At 45.8% G+C, this 19,469-nt stretch overlaps 1 protein-coding gene and 1 non-coding gene across 5 annotated transcripts in view; one reads left to right on the forward strand and one right to left on the reverse strand.

The window, feature by feature from the left end:
* Nucleotides 1–19,469, reverse strand: part of CARMIL1 (capping protein regulator and myosin 1 linker 1) — a 313,766-nt gene that overhangs the window by 160,513 nt on the left and 133,784 nt on the right. For all 4 annotated transcript variants that reach the window (XM_040460656.1, XM_040460654.1, XM_040460655.1 and 1 more), the window contains exons 6-8: nt 12,202–12,299; nt 11,794–11,864; nt 11,477–11,550 (exon numbers count right to left, since the gene is read on the reverse strand). In XM_040460656.1, coding sequence (XP_040316590.1) covers nt 11,477–11,550; nt 11,794–11,864; nt 12,202–12,299 — 243 coding nt within the window. The remainder of the gene's footprint in view (nt 1–11,476; nt 11,551–11,793; nt 11,865–12,201; nt 12,300–19,469) is intronic.
* TRNAR-UCG (transfer RNA arginine (anticodon UCG)) lies at nt 153–236 on the forward strand. The gene has a single exon. It is a non-coding gene; the product is annotated as a tRNA-Arg (tRNA).

A 19,469-nucleotide genomic window follows, 5' to 3' on the forward strand; every position in this document is an offset into this window, starting at 1 on the left:
GGTAACAATTTTCATTATGCAGGCAAGAGGTACTGGGGAGAGGAGAGAAGCCTGAGGCAGAAAGCAGGTACAGAGGCTAGCTAGAACAAGAGCCAAGGCAAAATAATATTTTTTTCTGAAATTTATTGAAGACTTAATACAACCCCAGGGGCGCCTGGGTGGCTCAGTCGGTTGAGCGTCTGACTTCGGCTCAGGCCATGATCTCACGGTTGTGGGTTCGAGCCCCGCATCAGGCTCTATGCTGACAGCTCAGCGCCTGGAGCCTGCTTCAGACTCTGTGTCTCCCCCTCTCTCTGCCCCTCCCCCGCTCATGCTTTGTCTCACTCTGTTTCTCAAAAATAAGTAAACGTAAAAAAAAAAAAAATTAAAAAAATTAAAAAAAAAATAAAGACTTAATACAACCCCAAATGAAACATGCACACTTTTGTAACGCAACTACAAAGAAACACAAGGACTGTTAGAATAACTGTTCCATCAGGTAAGGTAGGAGCGCAGGGGGAACCATGACTGAAAATTGACTTATTAAAGTCTTCTTCGAAGAGGCAATAGACTGTTTCTCGACCTCAAGGGCGGACACAGTGGTTGACTTTACCATTATTTGCATTCTGGTACACGGAACGGCAAACTTTTCTCTAAGTAAACAACTGTAAGAATGGCCTCAACAGCATTACTCAACCTAGTCATTAAGCTAATCCAAATATCCAATTAACCGCAGAATGGATAACTTGTAGAATGGTCACACATCAGAATACAAAACGGAAGCAAAAGTAAATAAACTATAGCTACATACAACACTATGTAAAACCTCAATTTCTCAGGTCCAAAGCTTCTCTCAACCTGCCTGGACCGTGCAGAGAATGGGGAGCTTCAAGTCTGAGAAGCAAGCATCCAGGAACCACTTCAGCAAACACAGAGAAAAGTCAAGGTCTGAACTGAGTGACACTCGGGATTCCTAGAATCTGTCACTCTCAGAACATCTAAGCCGTCGGGACAGCCACAACAGAGGCCAAGGCTCCAGGAGACTCGGTCTATATATGACAATCTATCACCAATAATGATCAAAACTGGTACATCTCACCTCCACAGAAAAATACACAAGACAAGATGTAAACAATTTCATTCCCGAGAGTTCATTTTCCTGGATGGCTTTCTCAGAACACGGTAATAAGCGATCAGATAAGCAAACAGGATAACTCCTGATTCACGCGGGCCTCCCAACCCCTGTGCCGGTAACACCTCACTGCCGAGAGCTCCCTGGACCTTCCCCGGTGGGGTCTGTGCCAATCAGAACCAACCCTTCCTCGTGTTTTCACTAAGGCACCCCGGGGGTTACACTACATGATGTAGAAAGGTTTCCAAACACCAATGCTTATCATCTCGACTGATTTTCTCGTGGTGACAGCTTTTTACTATCAGTCCATGGCACGGATTCTGCCTCCCAATGTGTTTTGTCTTGATCTCCTAAGACACTCTTAACTACCGCTTGACTCTGATCTGAAAAGTAAAGTCACCCTTGAAGAGTTACAGCAGTTTAGGTAATGCTCCCCTGAGTCTTGGTAACATGGGAACATAATATTCTCTTGTCATTTCCACAGGACATTTCTACTGCTTCCTGAAAATGGGAACAAAGACATCTTAAGACTCCAACCCCTGAGAAGGAAGATCCAATGTTAATACCCTTTAGAGTCATATAGCAGAATCTTTTCCTACACTCTGTTGAAGACAGAGGAGACAATTAACATTCCCTAACCTTTTCCCTGCTATAAATGTATTACACGTAGAGTTGTTCGTTGCTGTGGTGGTTGTTAATCCAGCCGTGGGCTGGGGTTTGTAATACAAATTGAGATCCTTAGTTCTCATCTCAGTTGGCAACTCTGAATGATCCAAACCTTCCCTTAAAACTCAAATGTACCTAGGGGCGCCTAGGTGGCTCAGTCGGTTGAGTGTCCAACTTCGGCTCGGGTCATGATTTCACTGTTTGTGGGTTCGAGCCCCTGTCGGGCTCTGTGCTGACAGCTCAGAGCCTGGAGCTGCTTGGGGTTCTGTGTCTCCCTGTCTCTCCGCCCCTCCCCTGCTCACACTCTGTTTCTCTTTCAAAAATAAAGAATTAAAAAAAAAAAAGCAAAACACAAACATACCAAGTGTTTCACTTATTTCCAGAAAAGAAAAAACATGCCATGATAAAACTGAAAATAAGGGCAGCATCACAGAAAAGATCAAGAACTGGGATGAGTTAAGATGGTGGAATAGTAAGGGTACCCCCTGAGCTTGTCCCTAAAACACAGCTAGATCAGCATCAAACCATTTTGAACACGTAGGAAATCGATGTGAAGATTAACAGAACAATCTGCATAATCTCAGGGACAGAACGAGGCAGCTTCTCTGAACAAGGACACCAAAACACACCTCAGATCTAGCTTCCTTACCTAATTTCTTTAATTGTTAACTTTTTGATTTCATTCTATTATTATAGCTGTTGTTATTTTTTTCTTCGTCCAAAATGACAAGAGGGAGGAATTTACCTCAAAAGAAAGAAGAGGAAATAAATGAAGGCCAGGGATTTAATCAGTGCAGATATGAATAAGATGTCTGAACTAGATTTTAAAACAAGGATTATAAGGATACTAGCTGGGCTTGAAAAAAGCATAGAAGACACCAGAGAATCCCTTTCTGCAGAGATAAAAGAACTAAAATCTAGTCAGGCCAAAATTAAAAATGCTATAACCAAGTTTCAAACCCAAATGGAGGCCATAAAAACAAGGGTGGATGAGGCAGAAGAGGGAATCCATGATATCTAGAAGATGAAATTATGGAAAATAATGAAGCTGAAAAGAAGAAGGAAACAAAGGTAACAGATCACAAAGGCAAACTTAGGGAACTCGGTGATTTATTAAAACATAATAACATTCGTATCATAGGGGTTCCAGAAGATGAAGAGAGAGAGAAGGGGGCAGAAGGTTTATGTGAGCAAATTATAGCTGAAAACTCCCCTTATCTAGGAAGGACACAGACATCAAAATCCAAGAAGCACAGAGAACTCCCATTAAATTCACCAAAAGCCAGCCATCGCCAAGACATATCATAGTCAAATTCCCGAAACACACAGAAAAGGGAAGAATTCTGAAAGTGGCAAGGGGGAAAAGAAGTCCCTAACCTACAAGGGAAGACAGATCAGGTTCGCAGCAGATCTGTCCACAGACACTTGGCAGGCCAGAAAGGGATGGCAGGATATATTCAATGTGCTGAATCGGAAAAACATGCATGCAGCCAAGAATACTCTATCCAGCTAGATTGTCATTCAAAACAGAAGGAGAGATAGTTTCCCAGGCAAAGAAAAAACTGAAGGAGTTTGCGACCACTAAACCAGCCCTACATGAAATTTTAAGGGAGACTCTTTGAGTGCAAAGAAAAAAAAAAAAAAAAAAAAGACCAAAAGCAACAAAGACTAGAAAGGACCAGAGAGTATCACCAGAAACACCAACTCTAAGGCAAAACAATGGCACTGAATTCATATCTTTTACAATAATCACTCTGAATATAAATGGACTAAATGCTCCAATCAAAAGACACAGGGTATCAAAATGGATAAAAACACAAGATCCATCTATATGCTGCCTACAAGAGATTTGTTTTAGATCTAAAGACACCTGCAAATGGAAAGTGAGAGGATGGAGAACTGTCTATCATGCTAATGGACACCAAAAGAAAGCCAGAGTAGCCAAATTGTATCAGACAAACTAGACTTTGAAACAAACGCTATCGGGGCACCTGGGTGGCTCAGTCAGTTAAGTGTCCACTTTCAGCTCAGGTCATGATCTCACAGTTCATGAGTTCAAGGTTGACACTGGGCACGCTGCCGTAAGCACAGAGCCCACTTTGGATCCTCTGTCCCCCCCTCTCTCTGCCCCTCCCCCCCACACTCGCTCGCGCGCACTCTCTGTCAAATAAACATTAAAACAAAGACTGTAACAAGAGATGAAGAAGGGCATTATAATTAAGAAGTCTGTCAATCAAGAATATCTAACAATTGTAAATATATATGCCCCCAATATGGAACCACTCAAATATAAAAGGAGGCGGATAGGGGATGGGCTAGATGGTGATGGGTATTAAGGAGGGCACTTGTTGGGATGAGCACTGGGTGTTTGCTGTAAGTGATGATCACTGAAGTCTACCCCTGAAACCAATATCGCACTGCATGTTAACTAAAATTTAAAGAAAAGGAATGAAAAGAATAGAGAAAAGAGAAAAAAGAAAAAAGAAAAGATCATGAACTGGCCTCTGGAAATGCAAAATTTTCTGTAATGTAGGGATTTGGTGTGTCTCTTTTCCTTTCAATTAAGAAAACTGGCCACTTTATATGGCTGTTCATTTTAAAAGGAGTCTTTTTAAAGTCGTCAAGAATCTTCAAACTACTCTACGGTGAACCCAGGGCGGTACACCCGTAGGATTTTAGATCGAAGACTCCAGACCCTTCCCATCACATTCAACCAGCCACTTATTTGGAAAGCCAACCACCACATGTTTCCTGAAGCAATTCCTCAAATAACGACAGCACTCTTGTTGTTTTGGATGTTAAAAATAAACTAATAGTGGGGGAGGGGGCTATTTCAAAAAGTTAAAATGCAAAAACAAACAAGCTGGCAAGTGATTCAGGGTCTAAGTCACTTGCCTTAGTCACAGAGCCCGTCTGACCCAGACCGGAAACCACGCGTACGGAATTGTTCACAGACATTTTGAAAAGGAAAACAGAAGGCAGCGCTGTTCTTCATACCTGATTTCACACTCCAAACAGCATTTCTTCCTTTTGAAATGAGAGCGAGAATAAAGAGAGACAGCCTAGATTAGGAAAGAATTACACCAATGCCCTCGGGACAACCTTGACAAACATTAACCCACACGCAAAACTCTTCTGGAAGCATCAGGCTCAAGACTGTCACTCTGATGAGTAAGAAATATGAAAACACAAACACACGAGTCTGAAGGGAATGAGCTGCCAGCTGGGCTCTCATGAGCCAGGTTTAAACTCAATGATGCATGTCATTGAGCCTTTAGAGGATTGACGAGATTAGCTCGTCTTGCAAATCTACCGGGAGCAAGAAAAAAAAAAAAAAATCGATGTATCCAAAGCAGTATATTCTCTTCGCCTCGGCACCACTCCCCCTCCACCCCATCATTCCCGCCCCTGCAAATTACAGTGTAATTACACTTTTTAACATGTCGGCTCACAGACCTTGGAGAGGTCCCGTGAGAAATGTGCAGCAAAGCCTTTTCCAGCTATGCCTCTTTTTGGCCCATCGGTATCTAAAGCAGCGCACGCTTCAAGAATATACTTAAATAAAATTTTGGAAGCTATAGAGAACAAGTGGGTGGGCATTTTCCCAAGTACAATGCTTCCTAACTGCTCTTCTCCAGGGAGGAACTGGATGGCTCTAGCATGCACACGGTCATCCCCAGACGCGAATGCTTACCCCTCATTCAGTTCTGATAACAGCCTTTTAGCTAGTCAGTTTTCCGTGACAGCATTCAAGTTGCTTGCGATCTACCTTGAAGCTCCGGGACACACCCTCGAGACTTAAGGGAGGTGGCTGAAGACGCACACGCGTGGAGGCAGGTCCCCAGGGAAGACAAAAGAGCACACTGGAGGCTTCATAAGCGGCCTCAGGACGACGTCCACGTTTCCCCATTTCTCAGTTCCTGAGGCCGTGTGCTATAAGGGTCACGGTGTCCTAACAATGGGTATGTCTCTGCAGGAGAGCAGATCCCGGGCAAATGAGAGGGGAGAGGACATTAGGAGGGTGTGTATGATGAGAATGATGACAGGGGCACTGCCCAGTCCCTAGACCTGCATCCTCTCAATCTATATTCTCTTCGATGAGAATTATCGATGGGGAGCACACGCATGCAGACTGTTTCCTCCGTGCCTGTGCTCCACGTGAGAAAAGCCGCCCAAACCACGTGTAGTCTCCCTGTTATCAGACCTGCAACATTAACACCAATGCCCCACGCATGACCCAAACCTCCCGATTTGGATAAGCTGAAAAAAAACGGTAGTTACAAACCCCTAGATGCAAAAGATGCCAGGCTTGGGTGAGTGAACTGAAAGAAACACACAGAATTGATAGGAGTCCGGAGAGGATTCAGCCATGGATTGGAGTAGGTAATAAAGAGCAAAATCGGGTTAAGAACGTGAATAGTCTAACGACCGCCAACCTGCCTCTGGGGGAGAGTATGTGAGTAGTCCAGGAAGCCTTTAAAAAAGAATCCCCTCACCCTCCCAGGATTCTGGTCTGTTTCCCTAGAGCAGCTCAGTTGCCCTTGAACATCCTTTATTCTGCGGCACTGGTTTGACCCTAGAGCATCACGTCGTACAGCCTGAACAAGACAGACACAACCCGGCCCTCACAGAACTTCCATCCCAGGACCACTAATGAGTTTAGAGACCCTAGAGGCTCTTGAGAAAGGAAGTGTCTAAGTATGGGGACTACAGACAAGGAAGAATTGAATGAAAAAATAAAGCTTTGAATGGTGGCCAGTTGGGAATTATGTTCCAACAGAGCTTCTGGGAGCCAACTGCCACCATGGGAAAATTCACCAACGCGTATGAGAATTACTGCCCCATTTGCTAACAAACTCCAGCTCAACAGGGGCCCATCGACCTCTCCTCTTGATCCTCAAATGCGTCTCATTCCTCCCTTCTTTTCTCCACAATTCATACCCAAACGAGAAAGTAACATTTTTGTAAAACCTCTCAAAGTCAGACAATGACCCCTATCCCCCTCAAACTGGGCCACTCTGGATCCTTCCAAACTACTGTGCCGCTTAAGTACAGACTGTCCCTTTACGGAGAAGCGTGCTCAAGATTCTAACGTACAGAAATGTCCATCCAATGTACTCCGTTGTAATTTGATTGGCAAAATATTATTAATACAGGCTATCTAAAAGCACTGACCGTAAGTAGCCTCTTTATATAGAAGCTGGCGCTAATCGTAATAGTAAGAATCATGGGGGGGAAATTAAATCCTCAACAACGAGGGGATATACTGAAGATTAGGGCAAAAGAGTTCTGGAAAAAGTCCAAGTATTTAGGCATTAGTAGGAAAGGAGACGTCTATAGCAATGACCCCTGCTGTTATTAAGCCCACTGCAATAAAAAAAAACCAAAAATTGAAAAAAGAAAAAAAAAATTGAGAACTAATTTTTTAGTAGTTACTACACGCAAAATACAGCAATAGTAATATGTTGCATATTATAAAACAGAGATAGAAATTTTAAAATGATTCAGCAATAAGCATAAATAGAAGCTTTAAATTTTTTTTGTAGCTCATATTGCATTTTTCTTTGGGGAGATACAGCCCGCAGAGTGTATGTTTGTAAATAAAGTTTTATTGGAACACAGTCACACTCGTTCAATTGCACGTTGTCTAGAGTTGCTTTTGAGCTGCCACGGTGGCTGCCTGCCCCATAAAGCCTAAAATATTTACCATCTGGCCCTTGACAGGAAAAGTTTTCCGCCTTCGGATCTCAGTAATGACAAAAGTGCTTCTAGCCCTTTACCAAGTAGGAAAAGTAAACAATCATGAATGCAGTGTTTACTGACAAAATGAAAATTCTCCAGCTAAGGAATTAGGAAAAAATCTGTTTGTAGGGAAATTCTCAGTTTCGACAAGGTTCCTCAACGGTGGACAGCATTCCATATATTTCTATGTATGTGAAGTAACTGTATTTAGTAGCTTCCCTAGATATGGTTTCCCTCTGTGGCCAGATTAATCATCAAATTGAGCACAGCGGATACGCTGGAAAACAGCACCGACATTACGCATAGCCTATTAACGGTGTAAAAACTGTTGAAGGTGTGACAAAGGAAGCCGGAGAAACACCTCAAGCCGCCATACACGGTGTCTTCACTCCAAGTATGGTCCATGGACCCCTGTGGAACCCCGGGACTCCCTCGAGGGCCTCACAAGTTCAAAACTACTCTCATAATAACACTAAAACAAACTGTCCTTTACGCCATGTAGACCGTCTGCATGGATGCTAGAAAAATGACAGCAGGGAAAACCACCGGTGCCTTAGCAGGAATCAACACGGCCATGCCAGGCCTGGACGCCGGTCACTATGTTCGTTACCGCCACACATGTGGTTTCTTCCAACAAATGCCCATGTCACTTAAGAACGCCCTTGGGGCGCCCAGGTGGTGCAGTCAGCTGCCCGACTCTTGATCTGGGCTCAGGTCACCATCTCACGGGTTCATGAGTTCAAGCCCCTGATGGCACGGAGCCTGCCTGGATTCTGTCTCTCTCCCTTTCTGCCCCTCCCCTGCACATGCTCTCTAGCTCTCTAAAAATAAATGAATAAACTTAAAAAAAGAAAAAGCTGGGGCGCCTGGGTGGCTCAGTCAGTTAAGCTTCCGATTCTTGCTTTTGGCTCAGGTCATGATCTCAGGGTTGGTGAGTTCAAGTCCCACACTGGGCTCTGCATGAACAGTGTGGAGCCTGCTTGGGATTCTCTCTCCCTCTCTCTCTCTCTCTCTCTGCCCCTCCCTCCCTCATGCTGTCTTTCTTTGTCAAAAAAAAAAAAAAAAGGAAAGACAGAAAGAAAGAAAGAAAGAAAGAAAGAAAGAAAGAAAGAAAGAAAGAGAAAGAAAAAGGAATGCCCTTGATGAAGTAGAAAGTACTTCTTTTATTAAATCTCAGCCCTTGAGTACCTGCCTGTGCGACAAAACAGAAACAGGCACAAAATGCTTCCTCTTTATACAAAGGGCTCATCTTCTCAATGCGAAGTATCTTTGTGATAGAGTTCTAAGCAGAACTCGCTCTCTCATGGAACACCATGCAAAAGATGACAAAGTACAGTCAATTCAGACTTGGGATTTAGCAGATGTTTTCTCTACAGCGTAAAAAGTTGTTAGCCTGTCACTTCGAGGAACTTTTTTCCAACAGTAAAGTTATAACTTTAAAAAAAAAAAAAAAACCACTTGAATCTGGGGAAACTTTTATCAGCCACTAGGAGACTGACAGTTTTGCCACGCTTAAAAAGACTTTTTTGAGAGGATCAGCGGTGTTAACAAATGTCCTCTTTTCTCCCTATTGTACAACAGCAAAATATCTGCACACTATGCATAACCCAGTGAACCAGTATTTTCTAAATGAACGATGCAGAATGCTTGCTACAAAACCATCTGGGGGTAAGATTAGTTCGAAGCACAAGATGGACCAAATGGATTTGCTTTTTAAGTTTATTTATTTTTGAGAGAGAGAGAGAGCGCGTGCGCACACACTCAAGCGGGGGAGGGGCAGGGAGAGAGAGGGAGAGAAGAGTCTCGACGTGGGGCTCAACCTCACAAACCGTGAGATCGTGACCTGAGCCGAAATCAAGAGCCAGGCGCTCAACCGACTGAGTCACCCAAGGGCCCCAGTGGGATTTAAAGTAAAATAAAAAAAGTTCGTTGAAAACGGTTTCCGACTCCACACAGCAACTGAACTTTGGGAAACCATCGCTTTACTAGTCATGGTGAAGTATGAAAGAGGAGTATTCACAGTCATGTGACAGGGCTATTAACAACGCTCCCTTTTCTTTTTTTTTTTTTTTTTATTTTTTTAACATTTATTTATTTTTGAGACAGAGAGAGACAGAGCATGAATAGGGGAGGGGCAGAGAGAGAGGGAGACACAGAATCGGAAGCAGGCTCCAGGCTCTGAGCCATCAGCCCAGAGCCCGAGCGGGGCTCGAACCCACGGACCGCGAGATCGTGACCTGAGCCGAAGTCGGACGCTCAACCGACTGAGCCACCCAGGCGCCCCAACGCTCCCTTTTCTAAGTATGCATCTGCTTAAGCCTGGATGTTCTAAATGTACTTCAGTCAAAGCCACACATCACGAGAGCGTGAACAGAAGCGGACACGGGAATCCAGCTGCCTTCTATGAAGTCAGAAGTTACAGAGATCAGCACACGGGTGAAGGGAAGCCACTCTTCCGGCGGACTTAGGTTTGTCTCGGAAAATGGTTATTGTTCACGAAAACGGTACCTACGTTAGCATGTAATGGGTTTATTAACATGTTTAAAGGCATTAGTAAGTGTTTAATTTTAGTTTCAGCTTCTAATACAGCGAGTCCCAAAAAAAAAATAACCCACGTAACGCAAAAGCTCAATCACTGTCAAGACCAGTAAAGGGTTCCGGGGGCCGCACACATTGAGCCCCAATGCTTCAGGGCGACCCAATCCTCTTACTCTACGTACAATTTCCTGCGTTTATTGAGAAAAAACCTGCAGACTAAGATTCTTCCTTGTTTCTCAGTTCACTTTTTCACGAGCTACGCAGGACACCCAGGGAAGCCGGAGCGGGAGTACGACGTCCCCTCATGTGCAGGAAGAGGGGGAACAGCTCCAGGCGGGAGAAAACCACCCTGGCTCCACAAGCAGGAAGCAAATCCACGCTTGAGAACCAGGGGCTTCGGGCACTTGGCTTCGGCCACGAGCACAGACCAGGCCTCGCCGCCCTCTGCAGCCCCCAGCGCCGCAGAGAGGGCTCCCGTCCATGTTCTCTGCTCCGTTCCATTGGCTAGGACTCTTCGGGGACCCCTGTACAGCTCTGGATTTTCCCGCCAGGTAGGTGGGAAAATAATTTGAAATGGCATTTTTCAGGCCATGACACCGCATTCCAGCTGTGCGCGTAGCGCGAAAGGTAGGGCCGGATGCCAGGATTCTCTCTCTCGATGCCAAACAGAGAGGACGGACTGACTGGGCTGAGGTTCACGGCGGTGGGACTAGCGTCTGCTGCTTAAAATAAGCAGCGGTTCCAGGGAGGAGGCTGGGATACCCAGCAAAGACGCAGGGGCACCGCCCAACGCTGTCTAACCCTGAACGAAGCTTCTTCCCTGGGGCCTGACCCCGCTAGCCTCAGCCCTGAACATACGAACGTCAAGATCTTAAAACCCGCAGGTTTCTCAAATAACGTGTAACGGGATTCACAGCCGTGTTATCGTGATCGCAAGGCAGATAACGGCAAACCCGTTCCCACCAACATGTGCGCATCTATACCCTAGCAGCGAATCCCCAACTCATAAAGAAATTGTAAACCAAACGTCATTTCTTAGGATTACAGCATAAAATTGCCTCCTAGAAAAAATGTTCTAAGGCAATTAGGCAAAATAATACTATACTACATGGTATTATATACACAGGGCAGATGATTAAATAGACTTTTGTAAGTCGGTATAAGAACTTCAGAATTATATTATTTCCACAGTTCCTAACTATGAACTCTGGATTTCAAGTACACACAGGCACCTCCATCCCAAATGAACACATTTGAGACTATTACTTGAAAGGCAAAATTCAGAGAGTCTCAGATTCTCCCGATTCCCCTTGTAACGGGATTTTCTGGAGATCGCCTGTGTCTATAAGCACCAGCCGAGAAGTATGGTTCCGGAAGCAAAATCAGTTGCAAATGGAAGGAAAGAAAGCAGTGGCTTACCTGTGGTCAAGATGGCTGAAGTCTTGCAAATTCAATTCCCTGGTGTCCTGTGTCAGGTAAATTGTATCCACATCCTGTTTAAATATAATTAAATCATGTAAATAGTCCGCACAGATGATCAGGAAAGAGGGATGCAGAGAGAGAATTAGACAATGATACAGATTTTCACATAATCTGAGGAAGGAAGATTTTAAGCCGAAAGCATGAATGGTGGGGGGAAAGGAAGAAAAAAAGAAACCAGCCAGTCAAATACTGGAATATTCTCCAGGAGGGGGGGGAGGGGGGGCACACACAAGCCTGCACACAAACACACTTACCCACTGTACTTCTTCTCTGTATGAAAATCCAAGCCAGTCACACACACAGGCGTACATCTGAGAAAATCCACCTGAAACACACAACAGAAACGTGACAGGTTTTTGGCTAAATGATTTTTAAGTTAAAGTTTAAAAGTTTAAATATGGCCGATGTTGACGATGCTGATTATTTCTTTCTGTTTGGGAAAACGGCAAAGATTCTCCCCCTTGTTCTATAGTAAGTACACAGCAGGATGCAATACAGCTTAAATACAGGACTTTTATCCACCAGTCTAAAGTCTGTGCAGTGGTAATTACACCTTAAAACTAATTGTACCTTTACAGAAGCATACTAGGAATAGACGTAACTTCCTGGCAGGGGGACATCCATGCGGCCATTTATAATTTGGTTTTAAAATGCATGCTCACCGCAGGGCCCCTGCTCGGCCACGGTCTGGCTGTCCCACAGAGCCTGGAGACTGGCCAGTCGTTCAGAGGGCTCCATGGAGACTTTTTTCATGATTCTCCTGCAAGATCAAAGTAACAATAAATTTCAAAAATCGAGTGTTTGGCACCGTGCGTAGAAATCTATTTTGTGGTACGCCTTTTTTTAGACCAAAGATGGCTGCCACTTTGATTTCGGTAAACGTAAATTCCACTTTCTGAGCATCAAGAAGCTGGAAACCTCAGAAACTTAATCTCCTTTCTTTAGCCCCCTTTTATACGCCCAAGGAGTTATCCAGGGATGTGGACAGTCTCTATGTTATTTCGTTGTTTCGTGGCAGTAGATTGCACTAGAATAATTAGAAGACAGCATGTTCTACTTGATGAATTATTAGCTTATGTGTATGCTAAATTTGAATCACGAACTTTCAAAAACTTAAAACACACATCTCTTCCTCTGTGCTTCCATAGTACCCCTTACAAACGTCCGTCAAGAAAGACTATGTCATGTCAGAAGAAGTGTTCCTTTTACTGTGGTTCAGAGCCCAGCCGACCACTTCCAAGTTTCACTATTCACAGATCTGGCGAAGTAAGAGGACCTACCCCGTGGGGTAATCGTGAGAAAGAAAGAAGTTAATACCTGTGAAGTTATCAAAACAATCCGCGCTGCCTGGTGAAGTCTCAATAAACATTAGCCGATGCTCTCAGAGTTATCACGTACTAATCGTTTCAATTTTTCTTTAACATTTATTCACTTTTGAGAGACAGAGACTGAGCGTGAGCGGGGGAGGGGCAGAGAGAGAGGGAGACACAGAATCCGAAGCCGACTCCAGGCTCTAAGCTGTCAGCACAGAGCCCGACGTGGGGCTCAAACCCACAAACTGCGAGATCATGACCTGAGCCGAAGTCGAATGCTTAACCGACTGAGCCACCCAGGCGCCCCTCAGGTAGTAATCATTTAATGGGTAATTTATGAATCCATTAACTCACCCCTGAACTTTTATTAAATGTCTACAGCATGGCAAGACCAGCTGTCAAGATACTAGATACACAACCAGGAACAAAACCGACACCATCCCTGCCCTCCAAATGGACAGCCTACCGTGAGAAGCAGACAAACAGGAGGTATAAAAGGAGAAGTAGAGGGTATAGTGGGGCGGGGGGTGCAGAAAAAGGGCACTTAACTTCTCCTCTGGTGGGGGGAGGGCAGCGGAGCGTGGGGAATGTGGACGGTGCTCTCCAGTCCCTACCACGTCTATGCTAAAACCTGAAGAGGAATAAAGACTTCATCGGGGCGGGGGGTGGGGGGAGGAGATGGGGAACCAGGAGCTGGGGAGACCGCTCCAGACGAAGGGACAGCAAGTTCACGGCCGTGAGAAGGCTCGTGCTCACCACCAGAAATGGCACACGGTTCAAAGCGGGCCAGCAAACACCGCGTGATGGGGAGGGGGTAACGGAAGAGTCTGGGGAGCTCGCAGGAACCAGGTCGCGGACAGCCTTCGAGGTCCGATTACGGGGTTTGGATTTTATTCGTAGGGCACTGAGGAGCCACGAAAAGCCTGAACAGGGTGCACCGGCTGGTGAGAAGGGCACCGTCCACAAAATCTGCAGGGCGGGGGTGGGGGCAAACTTTGGACCCAGATAAAGAACTTGAGAAATTAAATAGAAAAGCCCAGCGAGAGTGAAGGTCATGAGCTTCTGGAGGCAGCAGGTGGACCAGCCGCGAGACTTCCTCGGGCTCCCGCCCGCCACAGCCCAGACGTGTGCAGGAAGGGGCAGCGGGCACGCTGTGGGGCTGCTGGCTTTCCAAGCAGGTGGCCGGATGGACTTGAGGGTACTGCTGGGGTGACGGACACTGTGGGCTGGGCGCTCAGGAGTGGGAGGGGAAGATCCAAGGGATCTACGGCCCAGAGGCCCTGAAAAAGTCCGAGCGCTGGTCCTTCCGAGGGAGAGAGGGCCGAACGGCCGTGGTCACGGCGAGACGAGTGAATTGTGACTTGACCCCAGCACTCGCTGTTCCAGGAGCTGACGAGGTCTCGGGTGGGGCCCTCGAGAGTCCAGTGGGGAGGAGGGGAGGAGGTCACAGGCTGTGAGGAAGGGCATTGGGTTAGAAGCGCCGGGATCAAGGCAGGACCCGGGTGCGAGATGGTGTAAGTAAAGATGCTAAGTTAGACCGAACACATTTTAATCTTTCTTTAATGACTTAAAAGCACTTCTGCCCCATATAATGTTCTCAGTCATCGTGACGGGTCTCAATCACCTCGTAGGGTATGGGAGCAAAACAGCTGTCTCCGTTTTCTCACGGGATGGATTCCAGAGAAAATGTGCTGCCTCCTGGCAAGCTGCCCCGTCCACTCCTAGAGAAACCCTGCGGTACACAACAAGGCATTTCAACACCCTGAACGCTCTGCTTGCCCTGAAAACGTTCCTACACATCCTTGCGGTTTTTACGACTGAAGCATAATCAGGTAAAAGCAACAAGGCCAAACGTCATTAATTCCTTCAAATTCTCGTGTAAGTGCCCGGGGCCTGCGAGTGCAGCACGATTTTTCTCAATCTCACCTGAAAACACCCGTGATTAAATCCCATCATCTTAAAGCTCCTGAACCGGGGGGCAACTGTGGGCTTCACAAGACATTTCGCCAACGGACGCGATATTACAGAATCTTCCAGATCTTACAGAATGATTCATCTCGGTTCCATACCATCATCGGGCATTTTACTGGCATTGTTTTCTGGCGACCAGACAGCAAAACCAGGTATTACGCAAAGCACCAGCAGACCCGTCAGAAACAGCCCCCAGCGTTTACACGACTCGGTTAAGTGAACCTTGGACACATCAAACTAGACATAGGTCTGACTTCATCTGAGATCACATCTGTCTTCGAGAATTCTTGCTTCACCTCAGCAGGACTGTGGGGCATGCTGTTTCAATGACACACGGGACGAAGTTAAGCTAGTCAAAAGCAGGAAGAAAATCGGGCAAAAAAATCTTTGGCAGGAAGCTGGGAGGATCAAGAATAGGAAGGTGGCAGTCTAGGATTAGAGGGAGAAACAGACGACTTCTCATGGCAGATTCAGAAACTAAAGCCTCAATTTTATTCCAAAAACAACACTGGACATTCCTGCTCAGGGGGTAAGGGCAAGTCAACTGGAAAATGAGAAGCAGCGGCTAGGGTAGACGTCTGTGTGCAGAGGCTGCCCCTTGACCTTCAAAACCACTCTTTGACGGGATCAGTCTGAGGTTTTCTAAGCAGCCCCGCTCTGTGACACTTCTCTTTCTTTTGCAAGGAACTGCAAAGCACTTCGATTTCAGGAACCGAAGACGTCTCATGAAACAGGTGCAGTGACTTGCATAAGAGATAAAGTTCTAAGGAGTAAACTTCCAGGAGATGGCCAGTGTCTACGTGCTCTAACTCAATGCACAGAAACAATGAGAGGGGACCCCCCCAATGGCCCATATTGTTTTTCCCTGTAGTTCAACGGCAGCAAAGAGCCCATGTGCGTGCACCACAGGACACAGCTCACACCTACACACACAGGGAGAGGGGGTGTGTTGTACAGACAGACCGACAGACAGAAAGGATTTGCTGGCAGGATAAGTGCCATGACAGGTAAACCAAAATCCTAGCAGACGCACAAAGCCTGCCTCTCGCTTGCAGGCGGCACTGTGGAGCTGGACCAAGTACGTGTGCATCACAGGCGTTTACTTTACACAAGCCTCAGAAGGACAGTAAACGTCACCAGCACGCCAGCTCTCTGTGCGAATCTCATGCCTCGATTGTCGACACGAAAGAAATCCGTAAACTCTTTCACTCTACCGAATTGATTTATTTAAAATTCAGTTCCAAAGCCTCTCCCACTCGAGGGCGGTAGTCACCAGCACCGTGCACGTTTCCCTGACCCAGACCACATCCCAACCAAATACTGCGTCTGCTTTAGAAAAATGAACGGGCTACACAGCACCCTTCTTTTGTTTGCACATCAACTCCTATTCTGCCACTTTTCTTCACAAGAACCTCACCTTTGCATACTTTAATTGGCTTTGACTTCATAAACAGATCTGCGGTATCTTTTTATTTTTATTTTTTTTGTAATGTTTATTTTTGAGACAGAGACAGAGCATGAACAGGGGAGGGGCAGAGAGAGAGGGAGACACAGAATCCAAAGCAGGCTCCAGGCTCTGAGCTGTCGGCACAGAGCCTGACACAGGGCTCGAACTCACGGACCGCGAGATCATGACCTGAGCCGAAGTCAGACGCTTAACCAACTGAGCCACCCAGGTGCCCCTGCGGTATCTTTTTTATTACGGTAGCAAAGAAGCTTTGTCCTAATATGCTGATACTCAGCCAACTCTCCCGAATGTGTCACATATAGGACGGAATAGTCAAGTATTCCGTAAGTTATTCCCAGGAAGAACAATCCTGTCAGGAGGTTACTGTTCAAGGCACCCGGATGGCTAAGTCGGTTAAGCAACCAGCTCTTGACTTCGGCTCAGGTCATGCGTGATCTCACGGTTTATGGGTTCGAGCCCTGTGTCGGGACGTGCCCTGACGGTGCAGAGCCTGCTTGAGACTCTCTCTCCCTCTCTTCTCTCTCAAAAAGTAAAATCATAAACTTCGAAGGTATTCCCTACAAACATGGCCAATTTCCTTTCTGATGGGACGGGCTTTTTTCCGACGCTGCTGGGTACCTGACTGCACTGAAGTCTGTACCACACCTACAACTCCTGTAGCAACACGGAAGCAGTTTACACAGGCTAATTGAATCCTCATCTCCATTCACAGCATTATTCCCCTTTTACAGATGAGGACACTGAGGCACTGAGAAGGGAGTTAACTAGCTAGAGTCTCACCTCCCTGAAGCATCCCACCAAGCTGACACCTTCCAATTCCTACCTCAAGGCTCTCTCCACACACACTTCTAAAGCAGCCCAAAGGAGTGCGTAACTCCCATCTTATCCTAACATTCAAAAGCCTTCCATAGCTCCCTACTGCCCATCCCGGAGGCTTGTCCTCTGGCCCCCTCCTCACAGTGACGTCTGCAGGCTCCCAATTCCAGCTACGCCAGGCAGTGGCTATCCTCCCGGCGGCACCTGCTCCCCTCGGCCTCCAGCCTCCGCCATCTCCCCACAGAAGTCCGGTCAGCACACCCTCGACAACCAGCCCCCCCCCCAAACAAGGAGGAGAGCAAATATACACATCCTATGTTATTTCCCTGGCATCCCAAGTCAAATGTGACTTCTCTTTCTCTGAAACCTGAGGGTTTTCTCTCCTAGAACAATTGGCGGAACTTTCCTACACTACCTCTGAACTACAAACTCTTGGAGAACAGGGCACGGTTCACTCATGCATGTGTGCCCGCCCGAGGAAGTACTTTAGTGAACACTTTCTAAATGAATTCTTCCATGTACTGACCACTTAATTTAACGCTTCAAAAAAAAAAAAAAAAAAAACCAAAAAACTAGCATGGTTTTGGAGAATAGCCAAGGTTCTCAATATTAGAAAAGCCGAAGGCCATGACACAAAACAGCTTCCTGAAGAGAAATGCCATTATGGACACCTCTGGGAAAACAGATTAAACGACACTTAGGCTGCAAATATTTCCCTAGCTTTCCCTCACCGTCACGGTCTCAGGGGCCAGGCCCGAGTAAGAGTGGCCACAAAACAATACTAATGGCAATCTGTAAATTTTTAAATTTAACTTAAATTTGCTTCTTGAATCTTTAACTTTTCTCCGTATTTTGAAATAACCTTTCCTTATCTTTAAGCGTATTTATTCATTTTGAGAGAGGGGCAGAAAAAGAGGGAGAGAGACTCCCAAGCAGGCTACCTGCTGACAATGCAGAGCCCAATGCGGGGCTCAAACTCACGAACCATGAGATCATGACCTGAGCCGAGATCAAGAGTCAGACGCTTAACCAACTGAGCCACCCAGGTGCCCCGAAACTTTCCTTATTTAATGAGAGGAGGGAAACATCTTTTTGTAAGAAAAGGAGAGAGGAAGAGGTAAATATATATGTACAGAGGGGAGGTGAAGAGAGGATACTGGGGTGAATATTAATTTTAATTGAAATTCTTCATTTTTTTCCTACCTGTATTTTCTTGACTATACACAAGAGGGCTGACTATTTGTAGATAATTTATATATTGTTTTTATATATTTGATTCTGACCATGGATGTAATTTTCAAAATTTTTATTTGGGTAAAACCAGAAACTCAGATCTTAATTTTTTTTTTTTTTTCAACGTTTATTTATTTTTGGGACAGAGAGAGACAGAGCATGAACGGGGGAGGGGCAGAGAGAGAGGGAGACACAGAATCGGAAACAGGCTCCAGGCTCTGAGCCATCAGCCCAGAGCCTGACGCGGGGCTCGAACTCACGGACTGTGAGATCGTGACCTGGTTGAAGTCGGACGCTCAACCGACTGCGCCGCCCAGGCGCCCCCAGAAACTCAGATCTTTACAGACGCAGCTTCATGTGTATAATTGAGCTTGGGCTGTGCAAGAACTAATTATCTGAACTGAGAGCAGTCCTGGCTGTTTGTGCTCCAGACCCTCCAGGTTCCTGACATCTGCTCATCAGATATTTTCTTGTCCATCCGTCTCTACCACAGGCGCCCTGAGCAAGTAAGGAGAGGAGGGCTGGGGACCCAAGGTCCCCACCACAGACTCAGGCAATACATCTGATGAGACAAATGACTCAAATAAGGTTGAGGATCCCATATACGGTTCCTTTCTGAAGTTTTTACTTTAATTCCAGTTAGTTAACATACCGCGTGATATCAAATACAGTTTCATAGTCTTCAACTTACCGTTGAGTGGGATGTATGACATTTACTAGGGACATATTTTGTTTTGCGTGTTCTCCGTTATTTACGTAAAGGAAATGTTTCCCTTACTGGCCACTTTAACTAAGGCACGTTAGAGATGGACCAGAAAGGCTATGATGACCTACCTCTCCACCCTCGCTAGTCAATAACCAGCACCAACGTAATTAGCCATTTCCCCTGCCAAAACCGTGCCATGTGATGTCAGGAAAGGAGCTTCAAGATTAAAGGCCGAATGTGCAAGTCACAAAATATTATAGGTTTAATTCTCACGCCCTAACCGTGCATGGTGGGTACGAAAGCAAAACAAAAGTCAAGCACATTCACATTATTTAAATTTTCTGCCAAGTCAAGTTCTAAATTATAATCTGTGCCTTCTTCCACACTGGTGGCTTCATCTGAATTGCCTCTGCCTTCCTGCCC

Source organism: Herpailurus yagouaroundi, unplaced genomic scaffold, assembly GCF_014898765.1.
Source record: "Herpailurus yagouaroundi ecotype Mexico unplaced genomic scaffold, PumYag 250, whole genome shotgun sequence".
NCBI classification, from domain to species: Eukaryota; Metazoa; Chordata; class Mammalia; order Carnivora; family Felidae; genus Herpailurus; species Herpailurus yagouaroundi.